This window comes from Erinaceus europaeus, chromosome 6 (genome assembly GCF_950295315.1).
Source record: "Erinaceus europaeus chromosome 6, mEriEur2.1, whole genome shotgun sequence".
Classification (NCBI taxonomy): domain Eukaryota; kingdom Metazoa; phylum Chordata; class Mammalia; order Eulipotyphla; family Erinaceidae; genus Erinaceus; species Erinaceus europaeus.
Genome location: NC_080167.1, coordinates 63,457,764 through 63,474,827, shown reverse-complemented (window position 1 = coordinate 63,474,827; position 17,064 = coordinate 63,457,764). Strand labels below are relative to the sequence as shown.

Genomic DNA, 17,064 nt, shown 5'->3' with positions numbered 1-17,064 from the left:
TGTAAGCTATGCATGGTCCTTATTCAGTCAGTTCTTAGAGGTAATCAACAACACATTGTTTACTTTTAAATGCTTTCATCTGTTCATTTTACTTAAAAAAAATCAAATAAATATTAGGCCTTTATTCTTTCTCAACACAGAATTTCTTCCTATCAAAAGAAAGGACATATCTTAATCTTAACCTTTCTGTCTAACCCAGTGAGCCAAACAGGTGCTATATTTTACATATTATCGAAGAGCCTGATTTACAAAATAAATTCTCTTTGGGGGTCAGGTGCCATAATTTCCCTAGCTGTGAAAGTACACAGTTCAGGCAAGCCTTCTTTTTCATTTTTATTTTTATTTTTAATTTTCTTGGAACTGCATCAAGGAATCTCCCGGGGGAGAAGAGTGAAGAAAATAATTGCATGTTTCAAAATGCCACTTGGAACTGAAATATAAAGCAAGTTGTTTTATGTTTAAGAACGGCACTGTGAGGACTGCCCTGTGCTGTGCTTTACATAGTGGCTTGAAGTGATTGATTTATTTTTTAGTGTTTTGCATCTGTGGCTGGGCTTCTAACCGTTCTGCTTTATTTCTTGGCTTTTGTTCTGCTTGCTTTTGCACTCCATCCAGAAGATGCTGACTCAGCTGGGCACAGCAGTGGAGCCTCCATAGGTGAGCGATTGGTCATGGAAAAGGATATCTTCCTGCTGCCTCCTGCAGCACCACCATTATGTCTTCTCCTAAATGAGCGTGTTTGCATTAGCCTGTCCCCTTATTCAGAGCAACAGCATGAGCCTCCATACTCAGCAGGCTCAAAGGGTTGGACACAAAGGATTTCACAGGGTACTTTGGCCACTAGTCAGGAAGCAGGCCAGATGCCTTATGTCTGCAGCCCCCACTCTATATGTTTTTTGATACAGAATTTTATCCCAGGAGGTGTCTGGACTTCTAAATTGTCTGGTTGGCTGTAAATGATCCACAACTTCTAAATAACCTGTTTCTTCTTAAATTACTTTCTGGTTACGTGTTCTAATGATTTACTTTTCATGTAACATCCCCTCCCCCCACCTATCCCTCATACCACCACCACCACCATCAATAACAACTAACTGAACCGTCTCAGATATAAAGTAAGCTTCATGGTTAATTTGCTACTCTGTATTGAAAGGAAAAAAGACCCACTTAGGGACGCCAGAGGATGCTATGCATCACAATCAGTAGTTCCAGAAATTGTTACTGGCATCAGGATTATCTTCATCTACATTTCACTTTTGAGTGTACCCACCTTTATCTTGGTTAGAGACAGTGACAAAAATGCTTCTGCTCTCAGTTGTGAGAGATGAGAGTGTAGAAATGGCAAGGTCAGAGATAATTACTTCAACTTCCTTATTCTCAAATTAACGTGAATATGCAATGATAACCTTAGATATTTCAGATGTCTTATTAGCCAGATAGTGTACTTGGTGTTCCATATATATATATATTTAAATACTGTGATATTGCTGGTATTTTAACTATTTTCTTTTTTTTATAACACAGAAACAGAAGGAGAGAGAGAGAGAGAGAGAGAAAGGCAGGCAACAGCTCTGAAGCTTCATTCAGTGCAGTGGGGAGTGGTCTCAAACCTGGGTCCCACACATGGCAAAGTAGCCCACTATCTAAGTGAGCTATTAAAAAAATTATTTAGTCATTAATGAAAGAAAAGGCCAAGAGAATCAGTGCGTCCCTCTGGCATATGTGTTGAGGATTGACCTTGGGACCTATGCATGCACTTTATTTATTTATTTACTTGTGATTTAATATTGATTTACAAAGTTATAAGATGACAGGTATAATTCCACTCTGTGTCCACCTCCAGAGTTCCTTATCCCCATTCCCACCACTGGAAACTGCAGTGGTTCTCCCAAGGTCACAGGTCTGGGCTGACTGTTGTTTCTGTCACTACCTGTCAACAGCCAGCCCGCCGTGTGATGTTGAGGGCCACTTGAGTTTTGTCTTCTTAATTTTATCCACTTCCAGAAAGGAAAATATGGCCTGGAAGTTTTGAGCTTTTTATAAGCTTTACTTCTAAGGACTTAAGTGAGAATGAAATGACAAGCTATTTCTCCACAGCTATGCAGATATGTTATTACCAGGATGTTCTCTTTTATAATCGTTGGCCTTCTTGTTTTCAGCTTGACAGAAGAAAGAGGAAGCCCCATGTAGAAACAGACAGTATCAGGGTTGGGAGACCATTCAGTAGATCACGTGTCTTGTGCTATGTGAGGCCCCTAGCACCAGAGGCAGGCACTATGGCCAGAACCCAGGGAACTCTGGGTGTGGATGGTGTGTGTGGGGGGAGTACTGTGGTCTTCTTCTAGCGTTTGCCCTTCTTCCATAGCCAGTCAACAGCGTCAGGTTGAGCCTGATGTAAAGTTTCGAGACCTCCTTTGAATCTGGAGAGGTGGCAGTCGTTGACTATGTGGGTCATAGTCTGTCTGGAGCCGCAGGGGCAGTTCGGGTCGTCTCTGGCTCCCCAGCGATGGAACATAGCGGCGCACCGGCCATGGCCTGTTCGATAGCGATTGAGGAGGGCCCAATCATAACGTGCTAGGTCAAAGCCGGGTTGACGCTTGCAGGGGTCTGTGATGAGGTGTTTGTTCTTGACCTCAGCTGACTGCCAACTCTGTTTCCAAGAGTCTGGAACAGAGAAGTTCAGTGTAGGCGTAGGAGACCATATTGGATGATGAGACGTCAAGCGTTGGACAGGGTGGGCGAAGATATCTGCATATATTGGCAGGTCCGGTCGAGCGTAGACGTGGGAAATGAACTTAGATGATGCTGCATCCCGACGAATATCTGGCGGGGCGATGTTGCTAAGAACTGGCAGCCATGGAACCGGGGTGGAATCTCGCCATCTCTCAGACAGTATTGAATAAAGTGTTGATTCTACAAAACTCAGCAGCCCTATGGCATTTCACACATCTGCAAGGCTATCAGTTCATTGCACAGCACTGCATTTAAAAGGACGAAGAGTGTTCCGTCTTTAGACCAGGAAACTGCTTATTTGTAAGTTAAGTGAATGATAAAAGGTTAAATCTGCATTAGTCCTTCTTTTCATTATGGAACAGTGCAGGGCGCCAGATCCTCTGTATTTCCGTCAGCACCTCTGCTTCCATCCATGGCAATTGAGTGACCTAAACCAGCAAGCATTCACGCTCAGGAATCTCCAGCCCTCCAGGCGGATCTGGTCTGTGTCAGCTCGATGAATCTTTACAGTTTGGTTTGGCTGGGACATGGGGGAGAGTCTTGCAGGTCAGAGAAGAAGGACTTACCCGGCTATCTGAACTTGGTTTTCAGTGTCCAGTAAAGTAGGCCAAGCTCTGCTCCCGGCTTGTGGGGACCTTGCCTGTGGGAGAGAGACGGATGGTTAACTGTAAGCTTCCACTTCTTGAACATAGACAGCTTCCTACTTTTTGTGATTGGAAGGGGTTATACTCCATCAGCTAGATGGTAAGGGGCTGTACGCCCAGAGGGAGATTGTGGTATAAAGGCGTTGTCTGACGAGAGTTCCGTCAGCTGTTTTGATTCAGTTTTGAGTTGTGTGTGCCGGGTGATGGTTGTCTCAGACCACAGTGCAGCTTGACCTGGGTGAGGTGCACTGCACCAAAGCAAAGGCCTCTGTAGACAGAGGGGGAGGGAGAGGACATAGAGGGCATTGGGCTCCTGGTACATGATGGTGGACAAGGACCCAAGTTGGGGCCTGGGGAAGTGAGGGTGCTCTGGAAAGATGAGATGTTGTACCCCTGTGTTGACAACTGTACTGTAAGCCACTAACCCCCCCTCCCCCCGATTAAAAACAGAAAGCATCCGCCTACGTCAGGCGGGTGTGGATCCATCCCAGGATCCTAGCACTTCTACCCAGTTCTAGCATAGCTCTCAGATGTAGTCAAGAGCTTCCTAGCAATTCAGCCTTCTCATGACGTCTGTCCCAAGGAATGTTTAAAAACATTGGGGGGGGGGGGGTGCTGGGTGGTAGCGCAGTAATTTAAGCGCACATGGCGCAAAGTGTAAGGACCAGCCTAAAGATGCCGGTTTTAGCCCCCAGCTCCCCAACTGCAGGGGGTTGCTTCACAAGCAGCGAAGCAGGTCTGCAGGTGTCTGTCTTTCTCTCACCCCCTCTGTCTTCCCTTCCTCTATTTCTCTGTGTCCTAACCAACAATGATAGCAATAAGAACAATAATAACAACAATAAACATGGGCAACAAAAGGGGAAAAATAGTTTCTAGGAGCAGTGGATTTGTAGTACAGGCACTGAGCCCCAGTGATAAACCTGGAGGGAAAAATTAAATTAATAAGAGCATTTTGGAGCCCCTGGCTTGTTTGGGAACCTTACACTGTTCCCCATTCATCTGTGCACCTTGTCTCTCCAGGGCCCACTAACAAGAGGGAGAAACAAAACAATCCCCCTGCATTGCAGAAAGAACACCCTCACACTCAAAATGGGACATCCAGGGTCCACTTGTAGACCCAAGACCACTGTTGATTGAAGGCGCATAATAACTTGCAAATGAGGAAGCTAAGCACACAGTGTGCATGCGTGCGCGAGCACACACACACATACGTTGCTGTGGAAAAAAAAAAAACTAGTCTGCTTCAAAATGATGAAAGTTGACTCTTTTTAAAAGAAGTAACATTATCACCCTCCAAGAACTGAATGTCTATTTGTATAGAAATTATATCTTTAGATCATACTTAATAAGCTTTCCCCTAATCTGAAAGTTCATGTGTAGTGTGATTCTTACCATGTGTAACATACTAGTTCTTAAAGGTCAGTGTGTTGTCAATAAAAGAAGTCTGTTACTCGAAGGCAGGGCAAAGCTCTTCCTTCTGGCAATGGAAGTGTGTGTTGTAGATGAAAATTCTGTAATAAAAATAAGGTAAATTGATAGCATTGCTATAAATACGACTTTTACTAGATTGTCAAACCATTTATGTGTGTGTGTTGTGTGTTGACTTCCCAATTGCAGAGCAGTCAGTTTTAAACAGTCTGTCTCTGGGGGGGGGGGGGGGGCTGGGCAGTGGCTTGCCCGGTTGAGGGCACACATCCCAGTGCCCAAGGACCCTGGGTTCGTAGAAAGAAAATTGGAAGAAAATGGCCAGTGGGAGCAGTGGATTTGTAGTGCTGGCACTGAGCTCCAGCAACAATAAAAAGAGTGGTGACAATGAAATAAAATTTAAAAAGTAGAGTCTCCTTTTTTCCTACCATCATACAGAACAGTCCATATGAAAAAAAATTAAGTGGTTAGTATTACAGAATAGCTTTCATCTGGTGAATTCATTATAGAAGCCGTGTTATAATCAGTTCACAAAGTGTGACTTACCTGAATGCATCTGTCTTCAAACATAATTTCTTGCAAATGGTTTCCTGAAAAAACTTTTTTTTTTTTCCCCTCCGTGTGTGCCCTTGCTGGAGTGCTTCTTGCATTCAATTTAATCAAGATCAGTTTGGGGACTTCTGTAAGTTAAAAGTATTCTTTCTATATAACTGAAGTGTTCACCATAAAGTTCAGTTAAAAAAAAAAAACAACCAACTGTCCTTTTGCTTTTGTTTCTTTGGCACGTTTTCACCCATTTATTTCTACTTCTCTTGTGTCTTCTGCTCCCCTGACCCTCCTCCTTTCTGTTGTGTTTGTGCGTCCGTCCTCAGCAAGTCCCGTTTCCTCTTTCACAAATCAGTGGAAACCCCATCTGCTTCCATATCCAGTCACTTGCTGAAGTCATGTAGGCGAATGCCGGCTTAAATATACTGCCTTCATTTTTTTCCAAAAAAATAAAACTTATGTAGAGAGAACATTTAGAAGCTTTTTTTTTTTTTTTTTTTGAGAAATGGCACAGCTTTCTTGAACAAGAACGGCATCAGCTCAACAATGTCTGGAATATTATTTGGAAATCTTTCCTCTGACAGAAAGAAACTATTGCTGCTTGGAAAATTTTAGATTGCACTTCTTCAGCTTTTTAAAAGATATATTAAAATTTTAAGTCCAGTTCCCCCCTTTCAGAACTGTGGTTTTATATTCAATTTTATGTGTGTATACTGCATTTCTTATGACTCTGAAAGTGTAAGAGAGAACTCATTTCTCTGAGAATTAAATCATCATATGGTTTCTCTTTGGATACGGCAGTGCTGTCCTTTGCTTTCAAGACAAATTGTTGGTATCAGGAAAGCTTTTTTTTTTTTTCCGGAAATTGCAAACTGATATATTAGCTTTCATAATTTCATAAGGCTGTTTCCAATTTTTAGATTTTAGTTTGAGGTGATTGAAAGGTACTGTAGCATTTTAACGTCTTCCTGAGGACAGTTTTCAAACTGGAGCGTTGTAGAGATGAATTTGCTATCCAATTGTTCCGCAACTTCCCCTTTATATCTTCACGCACATGCGGGTAATTATTATTATTATGATCCGTCCTAACACTCCCTCTTTCTTCGGGGTTCTGTTCTGGGACACTGTTTTCTGGGGGTGACTGCAGAAGCTGGTCTCTCCAGATCTTGGTAAATTTTTTTTTTTTTTTGGTTTTGTTCAGTATTTGTTTCTCAATTAAAAGTAAGGTTTGCATTTGTTGTCTGATTTAAGGTGTTTTTAATTATCATCCATTGTCACTGGGATAATCTTAGGGCTGACACGAGTTTGTCTCCGGATCATGGTACTACATAGCTTTCACATGTGTGTTATGGTTTATATAATCATAACAACAACACCATTATATTAAAAATGGAAATCTCAACGAGAAAGCTCAGTGCCTCTTCGTCAGGTGCCTCACAGTGCAGAATAATTTCCAGCTGCTTAGTTCTTAGGAAACCCGCATATGGGTTCTTTCAAAATCTTTAAAATTCATTTATTAACAATTCTGTCTTCCTCCTAGTAATAAAAATACCTACTGAACTCATTCAATACTTGCCTGGTCTATTAATTCAGCATTTCAAGATGCAAAAATAATTTCCGTGCATGCAGTGTTCTCATCAGTTCTTGCAAAAGAAAAAAAAAATCCTCACTACAGGATATTTAAGGGTAAAAATAAGGAGATGTTTGTTTTTATTTCCATTTTAAAAACTATCAACAGTTTTTAGGGGCCGGGTGGTGGTGCACCCAGTTGAGTGCACATTGCCATGAGCAAGGGAGTGAGTTCAACTCCTCAGTCCTCACCTGCAGGAGGAAATCTTTACAAGTAGTGGAGTGGTACTGGAGGCATCTCTATCATCCTCTTCCCTCCCAATTTCTGTCTCTAGCCAATAAATAAATACCATTGAAAATTTTAACAAATGAGGTAACCACCCTTGCATCAAATAAATGCTTTTCTTAAAGCACAGATTTTAGAATGAATCCTCTAATGTTTTCATTTTGAGGTGCCCGTGATTAACTAATATTAATTAACTAATATTACTGTTATGATCCAACAGAATTCACGGAAACTCTCCTTATTCACTTAACATCTAGACATTTGAGCACATTACAAACCTAGTAAAATATGTGAGTGTGCATACTACCTGATACTACAGAAAGATTGAAACTGTTCCATTTTAAAACCATCCCAGGTAACATAACAGTATTTATTCTCCCAGTGAGCAGAAGGGTAGCTGCCACTTACTGCGGTTCACTGAGTGACTTCTGAGGCTTTTACTACTGGCCATGGCTTACCTTGATTCTCTTTGAGAATTTTTGTCTTAAGGCATGTTTGTTAATAAAACAGCCGTGCATTATTTAAAGGTGAAAATATATAGGCAGGTCTTTAAAGTTGTATTTATTTATTTACACTGAAGTATCTTATAGGTGCCAAAGATTATATAATAACAGTCTGTGACTTTAAAAAAAAAAAAGTCACGTGAATGTCATTTGCTTGAGCTCAGTTTTCTAAGCCCCGGCGGTCTTTTATCATCTTCACTTCTTAGGCAAGACTTGGTCTCCTACTAGGCTGCCTTTACTCTTGATGTGAAATTCTCATACTATATTCTTGTATTTTAAAGAAAATTTTCCATTGCTGTTTTCACATTTACTCCTTTTTTCTGCATTTGAATTTACCGGCCATTTCTACCAAATGTGGATATAGAAACTAAGCCTCCTGCCGTAATTATTTCAACCTGCCCTCTGAGACAGTCACAAATGTATTTTCTTTCATATAATAGAATCACATAAATCCATCTGCCAGTACTGAATTTCACAGGCTTGGTTGTTCATATGTTGTTAGTATTACTATTTTTTTTTAAACTGTTTATTGTAAAAGTTTGTAACGTGGAAATTTCACAACAAAATCTTCCAGAGTGCCTCCTCCTAATAACCATTGTCTGCTTCTGTACATTTTCTTTAGATTTCTCTACCCATATCAAATTTTATTAGTACAAAAGTAAAATTCCTAATGTATGTATGTGACTAACATGCTGCCCAGCTCTTTCCATTTACTAATGTATCAGAACATATTTCTAGGTACTGTATAGTTTTATAAATGTAATTTAATAGCTTTGACCCCATTTTTTAGCACAGTTTCATAATTTAATCACTCCCATACATTTGTATACTTTGGATGATTCTGCCTCTGGCTGTTAAAAATATCACTCACATTTGACATTATAGGCTATATATATATATATATATATATATATATATATAAATAATATATATTTGAATAACAGGTGGTTAATTTACATATGCCTTGAATTTAAGATTTTGATGAATGGCATTATTTAATACAGTTTAGTGCAATCACTTTGAAACTAACAAAATCACAACTGCCTAAATCTTTCTTCATTTTTTGCTTTAAAGGAATGTCAGTGTCAAATCACATAGATCAGAGAATATTCTGCGTAAAACTCTTAGTTTCTAGTCATGAGCTGATGCTGTGCAACTCCTTAAATTCTATGGATTTGAGAGTAATTCCTTCTTCCCCTAGGAGATTGAGATCATTTTGAGGACAGGGATGCATACTTTTTATTGTTTACTCAGCATTTGGGACATACATATCAAAACTGGATTTTATTTTTTGTGAAAAAGTGTCTTCTTGATAACTCCATTATAATTGGAAGTCCTTTCTAGTATGATTTTAAGGTTGTTTAAACAGTTTAAACTCAATAAAATATGGAAAGGTAAACAGAAGAACCACGGTAGAAGCCTTAGGCATGAGAATAATTAACATAATCATTGCACTATCTGCCCCGCCCATAACTCATACCGTTTCAGGATTAAACATTTCAGATTTATGCCAAGACGTAAAAAAGAAATCAAAGGAGGGAAAAAACAACTTTTTGGATTATTTCTGGATGTCTCTAGAATTCATGGCTGCGTCCAGCATTTTTTTTTTAAGTCAATGTCAAACAAAAATTCAGTCATTCAAATCACTCTCTTATGAAACAGATCTCACCATGTAGCATCAAGAGTCCCTGGAGGGCGTCCTAGTCCAAAAAGCTCCTCGAAATTCCATTTAGGGTGCTTCTGACTGTTCCTGCTGGATTGCTTCAGGCATCTACTTTTAAAAGCGTCTTCCATTCGAAGAAAGAATCCAATCAGGAGAGAACTAACCAAGTGTCTCCATTCTTGGGGATTGCCAGGGTACTGGAGAATGCTCCTCAAATTAGAGTAGTCCTTCTCCATGGGAAACATGCGAGAAGAAGTCCAGAAAGTCCCAGTGGAAATCTCCATGCATATCCCAAGGTCTACGACAGTCATAAAGAACCAAATTGTGGCCTGGAGCAAAATGTAGTCCTTTTCCTCGGGAAACATGGGAGAGGGAATCCAGAAAGTCCAAGGAGAAATCTCTGTGCATCTCCCAAGCTCTATGATCCCGGTCATAAGAAACCAAAGTTCCCGGTCAGGGAACCAAAGTGTGGCCCAGAGTAAAATGTTCCAGAGACAGAGAAACTGTCTCATAATGAAACAGTAGAGGCTTTGGCAAACCTCTTCATAAGTAGAAAGGCAACCCATGGTGGATGGGTAGCCAAGTTTACTTATCTGGGCGATGGGTGGGTTAGGTCCTACGTTGATGCCGGTCCATGTTTCAGGGCTTATTTCAGTCTCTGTTCAGGTACCACATGTCGGGCTGAGCTTCACTGACGGGAGACAGACGACCAGGGACTCATGGCTGAGCTGTACGCAGTATCTCTTTATTCATGCAGGATGCAGCGCAGTCTATACCAAGCTAGACTAAACTAACAACTAACTAAAACAAACAATGTTGTCTTTATATATACTTCCCAAGTAGGGTGTGAACAGGATGTGACATAGAGAGGGTGGAGAGAAAAGTGACTGGTGAAAATCAGGGTGTGACAAGGTGAGGATCAGGGTGTGACAAGGAGAGGGGGTGGAGCAGGTGAGAGTTCTACCACTAAACCACCAATGCCCTGGAGGGAAGGTGGTGCTTTATGTAAATGTAAAAGTGATTTATGTAAATAGACGGCAGTGGTTATGTAAATAGAATACAGTGTTAAGCAGGGGGGATTTAAACCAAATGAAACAGAAGGGGTTTTTAAAAGCAGAATTAGAAGATACCAACACCCTCCATTGAAACTTTTCTATTCTTTATCCCTCTGGGAGTATTGACTAAAGATCACTATGGAGAGCAGAATGTGGAAGGTCTGGCTTCTGTAATTGCTTCTGTGCTGGATATGAGCTTTGGCAGATGGATCCATACCCCTAGTCTGTTTCTATCTTTCCTTAGTGGGACAGGGCTCTGGAGAGGTGAGGTTCCAGGACACATTGGTTGGGTCGTCTGCCCAAGGAAGTCAGGTTGGTGACACAGCTCACTTTAAGTGGCTAGTCATGTAAGTTCTCAACAAATATGAACTACTGTTTTTTATTGTTTGGCTATATTTTCTTAATAGTAAGAAAATGATCTAAACTCAGACCCTGAACCACCTGTTTTTGTCGGGCATAATAATAAATAATCAGACTCTTCCATAGGACTTGCATTGTCAATATAAAGTAGGGAGACAATTGCCTGGCAAGCATTTCTGGGGCTGTTGGCTAATGACTTAGAAAAATATTATAGTTCCACCTCCCATACTTGACCTGATGTTAACAGTTTAGTAATTCCAGGTGGGACTGAAAAATTACATGTAACGTTAAGCCACCCATTTGTTTTTAAAATGCACAAAAACATAGTTGAAAACCTATCCAACATAAGGATAGGGAAGTCACAGAAATTGAATAAGAAATCACAGAGGTCCAGGAGGTGGCAAAGGCAATAGGGCACTAGATGAGACCTGAGTTTCATCCCCTGCACTTCAAATGCTAGAGTGATTCTCTGGTCCTCTCCCTATCCCTCTCCCCCCCCCCGTCTCTCTCTCTTTCTCTTCCCCCTCTCCCCCTCTAGATTTTGTGAAATAAGTGAATTTGTAAAATCACAGATATAACAGTTCAGATATAGGGGGCCAGGCAGTGGCACACTTGGTTAAACACGCACACTACAGTACACAAGGACCCAGGTTCAAGCCCCTGGTCCCCACCTGTAGGGAGAAAGCTTCACAAGTGGTGAAGCAGGGCTTCAGGTGCCTATCTTTTTCCCTCTCTATCTTCCCCTCCCTTCGCAGTTTCTTTATCTAATAAATAAATAAGAACATTAAAATATATAAAATAAATAAAAATTCAAGTATATAAACTTACAGTTTTTTCACACAAGACTAAAAAGGGAAAAGTTTTAACCTTAAAGAATTCTACAGGTGACTATGACTATGATGTGTGTTTGGTTAACACATTTTGATTATAGTTTTCATAATCTACAGAAGAACTAAAAAATGCAGATGATTTTATGTGAGAAAGGTAATGACTGTGTGTGTGTCTGTATGTGTGTGTGTATCTGCTGCTGATGGGAGTGAATATTGTTATTAACAAGTTTGAAAAACATTTGGGACAAGGTCTAGATTCTGGAAAACCTTGTCCCAATGACCAGGGAATGAAAGTACAGAAATGTTTACTGCAATCGTGTTAAAATAACAAGCAACTTAGAATGTCAGCTCTTGTATAAAAAGATAAATTTACTTTAAGCGAAGCTATACCACTAGGCTGCTAAGTCTTCATAAGGTGTGTCTGCTGGGAAACGTTAGGTGAGCAGAGTCTTTGTGGGGCCAGCGGGCTGAGCTGTCAAGTCTCTTAACTGTAGGAAAGTCAGCGTGCTGAAGAAAACTGAACGCTCTCTTAAAAATGTAAATCTCTAGCAGCTGTGGGTAAGCGCTCTGGAAAAAGCCTGTCCATAAAAAGGGTTGAGCCAATTATAAATTATAAAAATGTGAAATATAAGGGAAAATAGATTTCTGTGTAAAACCGTGCTTGTGCTCCAAGTCTCTTTGTTCTTTTCCCTTCTCTTGGAAACTAAGCTTTGGCTAAGCCTTTTGCACAGAGTGAACTGGAGTTGCGTGGGTCCTAGACTACTTACTCACACTCATCTGAAAGAACTCTCTGGCCCCTCCAGCAAACACACATCAGGTACATGGCTATATATATATATATATATATATATATATATATATATATATATATATGAACCAGATTAGATTTGAAGGTGAGGGACTTTCTTACTGACATAAAGCTTACGTGTCCTGAAATCTAGACTTAACCAAGATGCTCAGTCAGTCCGGGCAGACTCTGCCTTGAATGCGTGCCATTACCTTGCTGTTACTCGAGGTGGCTGAGTGGGAGGACAGGCATCTCTCGCGCCTTGTTGTGATGATGGTCTGAGAAATAATCACCACTGTCTGTACTAGAAAGCTTTTGCCAGCTTCTCTGTATTGCTTACTCTAGGCTGGGAATCTTTCTTAGTCTGTCTACTTATATGAGCACGTGCTCCATATTCCAGTGTACATATGACGTGTTATACACACTAATCCTGTATGTCTGTGTGTATGTATATAATTATAATACACACGTCTGTGGATGGGGGAACGACTAGGAACTGTAAGTTAGGAAAACAGAAGGGTAGGGGTGCACTGAGTTTAACAACAGCAGCAGAAATAACTATTGTGAGGATATTCAAAACAAATGGAATGATAATGCATTCTAAATACATGCTTCTTTAAAATGCTTCACTTCTTGAGATAAGTAACACTGATAAGTGACTTCAGTTTTAATACTTCGTCTCTTGCCTAACATGAGCCTAGTTCAAAACATAGTAAGCCCCTTAGGTCATTTTGCTTGTCCTTTGCTAGATTGCACCATATAGGGAGAGAGGGAGGGGTGGCCCACTCCCACCTTCATGGTACATTCTGCTAGTTGAGATGGAATGAAGTGCTAACCTCTAGCTAACATGCACAGGCATTTCCCAGATAGCCAGGTACTAGCCAAAGGCCTGTCAGGTGGGAACTTGACTCAGCAGCTAGTCAGGTAAGTGCTCTGGAGACCAGGCCCTTGCCCTGCTGTGTGGACAGGGAGGCTGGCACCTGTGCCGGCCTAGAGGGGTGCCAGAGTTCATTCCAGCTTGAAACGGCTGTGTGCGCAGTATTTTGTCCCTTAGTCAGCCTCTTAGAATTCCCTCTGGTGAAAACACCAACTGTGTTTACTTGCTTTGGTGAAATTTAAGGAAATGAAATGGTGGGGCCAGAGAGATATTTCATAGGCAAGGTGCAGGACTTGTTATGTGCATTGTCCTGTTTCAGGGCCCACCACCACAAGGGAGACGCTAGGGCACCGAAGAGGTTCCAGTATTGTGGTGTCTCCTCTCTAAATGAAAAAGTGAGTCTGAGTAGCCCAACTGCAGTCTTTCTCTCTCTCTCTCTCTCTCTCTCTCTCTCTCTCTCTCTCACACACACACATACACACACACACACACACACACACACACACACGAAACAAATGACAGTATGGTTTCCTGTATTGTCTTTTACTTTTTGCTTCAGTTTAGTTAACCTTCCATGGTGCACCTGCTCCCATGGCCTAAAACCTCCATCTCGGGCATTCCTAGCATCTCACACAAGACAGCCAACAGCCTTTTCTTCTCCTCTGCTCTCTTTTCATTGTCTGTGATTAAGTAAAGATTTGAGTTAACTGTCAGACTCAGTTAGGTGAGCCCTTTCACTGACGTTGTGGATCGAACTGGGATGAGAAAGATCAGTTTTGTACTCTCAGGTGTTCTGCTCAGCAGAGGTGTTGTGTCCTAGTTAGGTCCAGTCCTTTGCTATGAGGTTGCTGTGACTGGAGGAACCTAGTGAAGGAATCCCTGGATCTATAATTACTTCCTATCAGGCAAGAACTGTGGGAACCTGGAAATACCACTATCGAAAAGCAAAAACTTCGTGCCACATTGTCGACTAGACTCAACGCCATCTCACAATCATTCCGGTCTGGACCAGGCATCGCAGGCAGCAGAAATGAGATGGGGTGGGGTGGTATAACAAACTCTGCAAGTTGGGCAGAGGCACTTGTCTGAGAACCGCTGTGCTTGAGCGTTGGTTTAGACTGTAAGATCTCGACTTCTTCTGATACAGAGCTGGAAGGAGTCTGGGGTGCAAGGGAGCCTTCTTCCAGGTCCTCGGAAGCAAAAAGTAATAATAAAACAACTTTTCTCTTGACTTTCTGCCTGAAGGTTTGAATTCTCTCTGCATGTGATTTTAGAATTGACACCTCTTTTCTTTATCTTAGAACCAGGGTGGCGTAATTTGCCCTGTTGCTTTTTCCCTTCAATCTGTCCTTTTCAAAATAAAATATTGATGTGTTTCATCCCTTGTTTGCTGTATTCTAGACTCTCCCTTCTGCCTCTGTTAAAAAGTATTTGATTATCTTTCTGGGCTCAAATCCTTTTTAAATTCTTTCTCTTAAATATACTATATTTCCTCAAAGTCAGAACAGCTCTTGAATCCAGAAACTTACTAGAGAAATGTCTGTCACTCTATTCTTGGAATCTAGGTTCTTTGCTAAGCTGAATCCAGAAGCTGAGTTACATATAATCCCACAGTCACTAATAATTACTTTTTAATGTCTTTACTTTGTATTTTATTACCTATTACTAATCACTTTTTGTTTCCCAAGATTTATATAAACCAGTTATAGTACTCAAATACATTGTTGATAGATCTGTTTTATATATGTTTTTAACTTATAAAATTCAATTGATGGTTTTAGAGAGCAAACACTTTTGTGTATTAAAATGTTCTTGCATTTTGTTCTGCACTGTGAAGCAGATCTAGAATATAGTGTTTTATTTTCTCTTTCTTAAACATCTGGATTTTGAGTCTAAAGGATACTTAAGTCAATTACTGCGTGTCCGTCTGCTGAAATTCTTGAATGGTGTGTAGTAAGCATCACTTGAACAATGAAACAGCATGTAAAGCGAACAGAAAGAAAAGGAAGTTGACTTGCCGAAAAGAAACTTGCCGAAACTATTTCAGATACATGTTAAGCCACAGTGATAAGTTGGAGAAGGTGTTAAAAGCAATTTATTTAAATACTTTAAAATATATCATTTTGCAAAAGGTCACATGACACATTGTTCAGACACAATTGGGACTATAAAACTGACTTCCAGATTTTAGCAGGCTTTCAAATGATAGAACCATCGAATTTCCATAGGAGAAAGGCCCTTGAAACTTGGTCACTTGCTCAGTCCATCTCCTGGAGCCTGAAATAAAAATCCACTTCTGGTGACAGGCTGCCTCAGTGGCCCTGTCCCATTATGGCCTTGGTTGACTCTGTGTTCTCCCTAATTCGTTGTTCTTTTTAGTTTACAATAGATGCTGTTTGTGCCACAGGTATGTGGTTAGCTTACACGTAGAATAATGTATAAAAGAAGCCAGTATTTGTGAATGCTGGAATTCATTTATTTTAAAAATGTTTTACAGTACTTTTAACTTTTTTTCCCACCAAGTATGCTCATCGGTGAATTCAGTATGCTCAGTCGTGAATTTGTGACTTCCTTATTTTGCTTTACTGTGTAAGTTACTTGATTCGTTTTCAGAGGAACACTTTCTGGTTTATAGGGCCAAGTGGAATTTAGATGATAACTATAATGTTCAGTGCTGAGATGCTTCTCTGATGAGATTGTGGCGGTATCCGTTTTATCCCTCTCTAAATGAACTTGGAACAATATTATGAGTAGGACCTAGCCCAAATTGAAGGTTTGAAATTTGTTTTTGAAGGGTTTCTTTTCTTGGTTCTTATTATTAAAGACAAACTTTTTAATATATGTATATAAATCTGCAGCTGGATTTAGAAGAAGTTTTCGTCTTAGTAGAAAAGACAAGAAGACAAACAAATCCATGTACGAATGCAAGAAGAGCGACCAGTATGACACGGCCGATGTGCCCACCTACGAGGAAGTGATGCCATACAGGCGACAAACGGATGAGAAGTACAGGCTCGTGGTCTTGGTTGGTAAGTGTTTGCTTTCCTGCACGATTCTAAGGAAAAGGTGAGCTTAGAAGTGATTGACTTCCAGAAGCATGAGACTGGATATATGTTCAAGCTAAAAACCCATCTCCTCTTGGACAACTGCAGTTTGGCCTCTAAAATGAAATCTTTGGGTCTTTGTATTTAGATGACTTTCAGGAGACTTGAAGGCATTCTGGAAATGTCTAGGAGAGGGAAGGGGAAGGAAATCCCGTGAGCTGAGTAAACATACATTTTACTGTGGTCTTCTTCTTCTAGCGTTTGCCCTTCTTCCGTAGCCAGTCAACAGCGTCAGGTTGAGCCTGATGTAAAGTTTCAAGACCTCCTTTGAATCTGGAGAGGTGGCAGTCATTGACTATGTGGGTCATAGTCTGTCTGGAGCCGCAGGGGCAGTTCAGGTTGTCTCTGGCTCCCCAGCGATGGAACATAGCGGCGCACGGGCCATGGCCTGTTCGATAGCGATTGAGGAGGGTCAAAGCTGGGGGGTTGACGCTTGCAGGGGTCTGTGATGAGGTGTTTGTTTTTTACCGTGGTGTAAACCACCGCCACAATCGAGACCCAGAGCAGCTCCACCTTTGTTCCTGTCCCCCCATCCCTAGCCCTGGCGCATTCGAGATTGATTTGCATTGCCACCTCAATCCGTAGCTCCCTCCTTAGAGCTAACGGGTGCTTCACTGTGTGGTGTCCCTTGGCTTCCTGCTGAAGGACATCTGGGTTGCCACAGGCTGTCGGTGATGGCAAG

At 41.1% G+C, this 17,064-nt stretch overlaps 1 protein-coding gene across 6 annotated transcripts in view; it reads left to right on the top strand.

Moving 5' to 3' along the window:
- The window catches only part of MPP7 (MAGUK p55 scaffold protein 7), a 166,724-nt gene that overhangs the window by 124,571 nt on the left and 25,089 nt on the right, over window positions 1–17,064 (top strand). For 5 of the 6 annotated variants that reach the window (XM_060192359.1, XM_060192358.1, XM_060192362.1 and 2 more), the window contains 2 exons: window positions 619–657; window positions 16,137–16,307. In XM_060192359.1, coding sequence (XP_060048342.1) covers window positions 619–657; window positions 16,137–16,307 — 210 coding nt within the window. The remainder of the gene's footprint in view (window positions 1–618; window positions 658–16,136; window positions 16,308–17,064) is intronic. The other variant, XM_060192363.1, reaches the window with a different exon arrangement.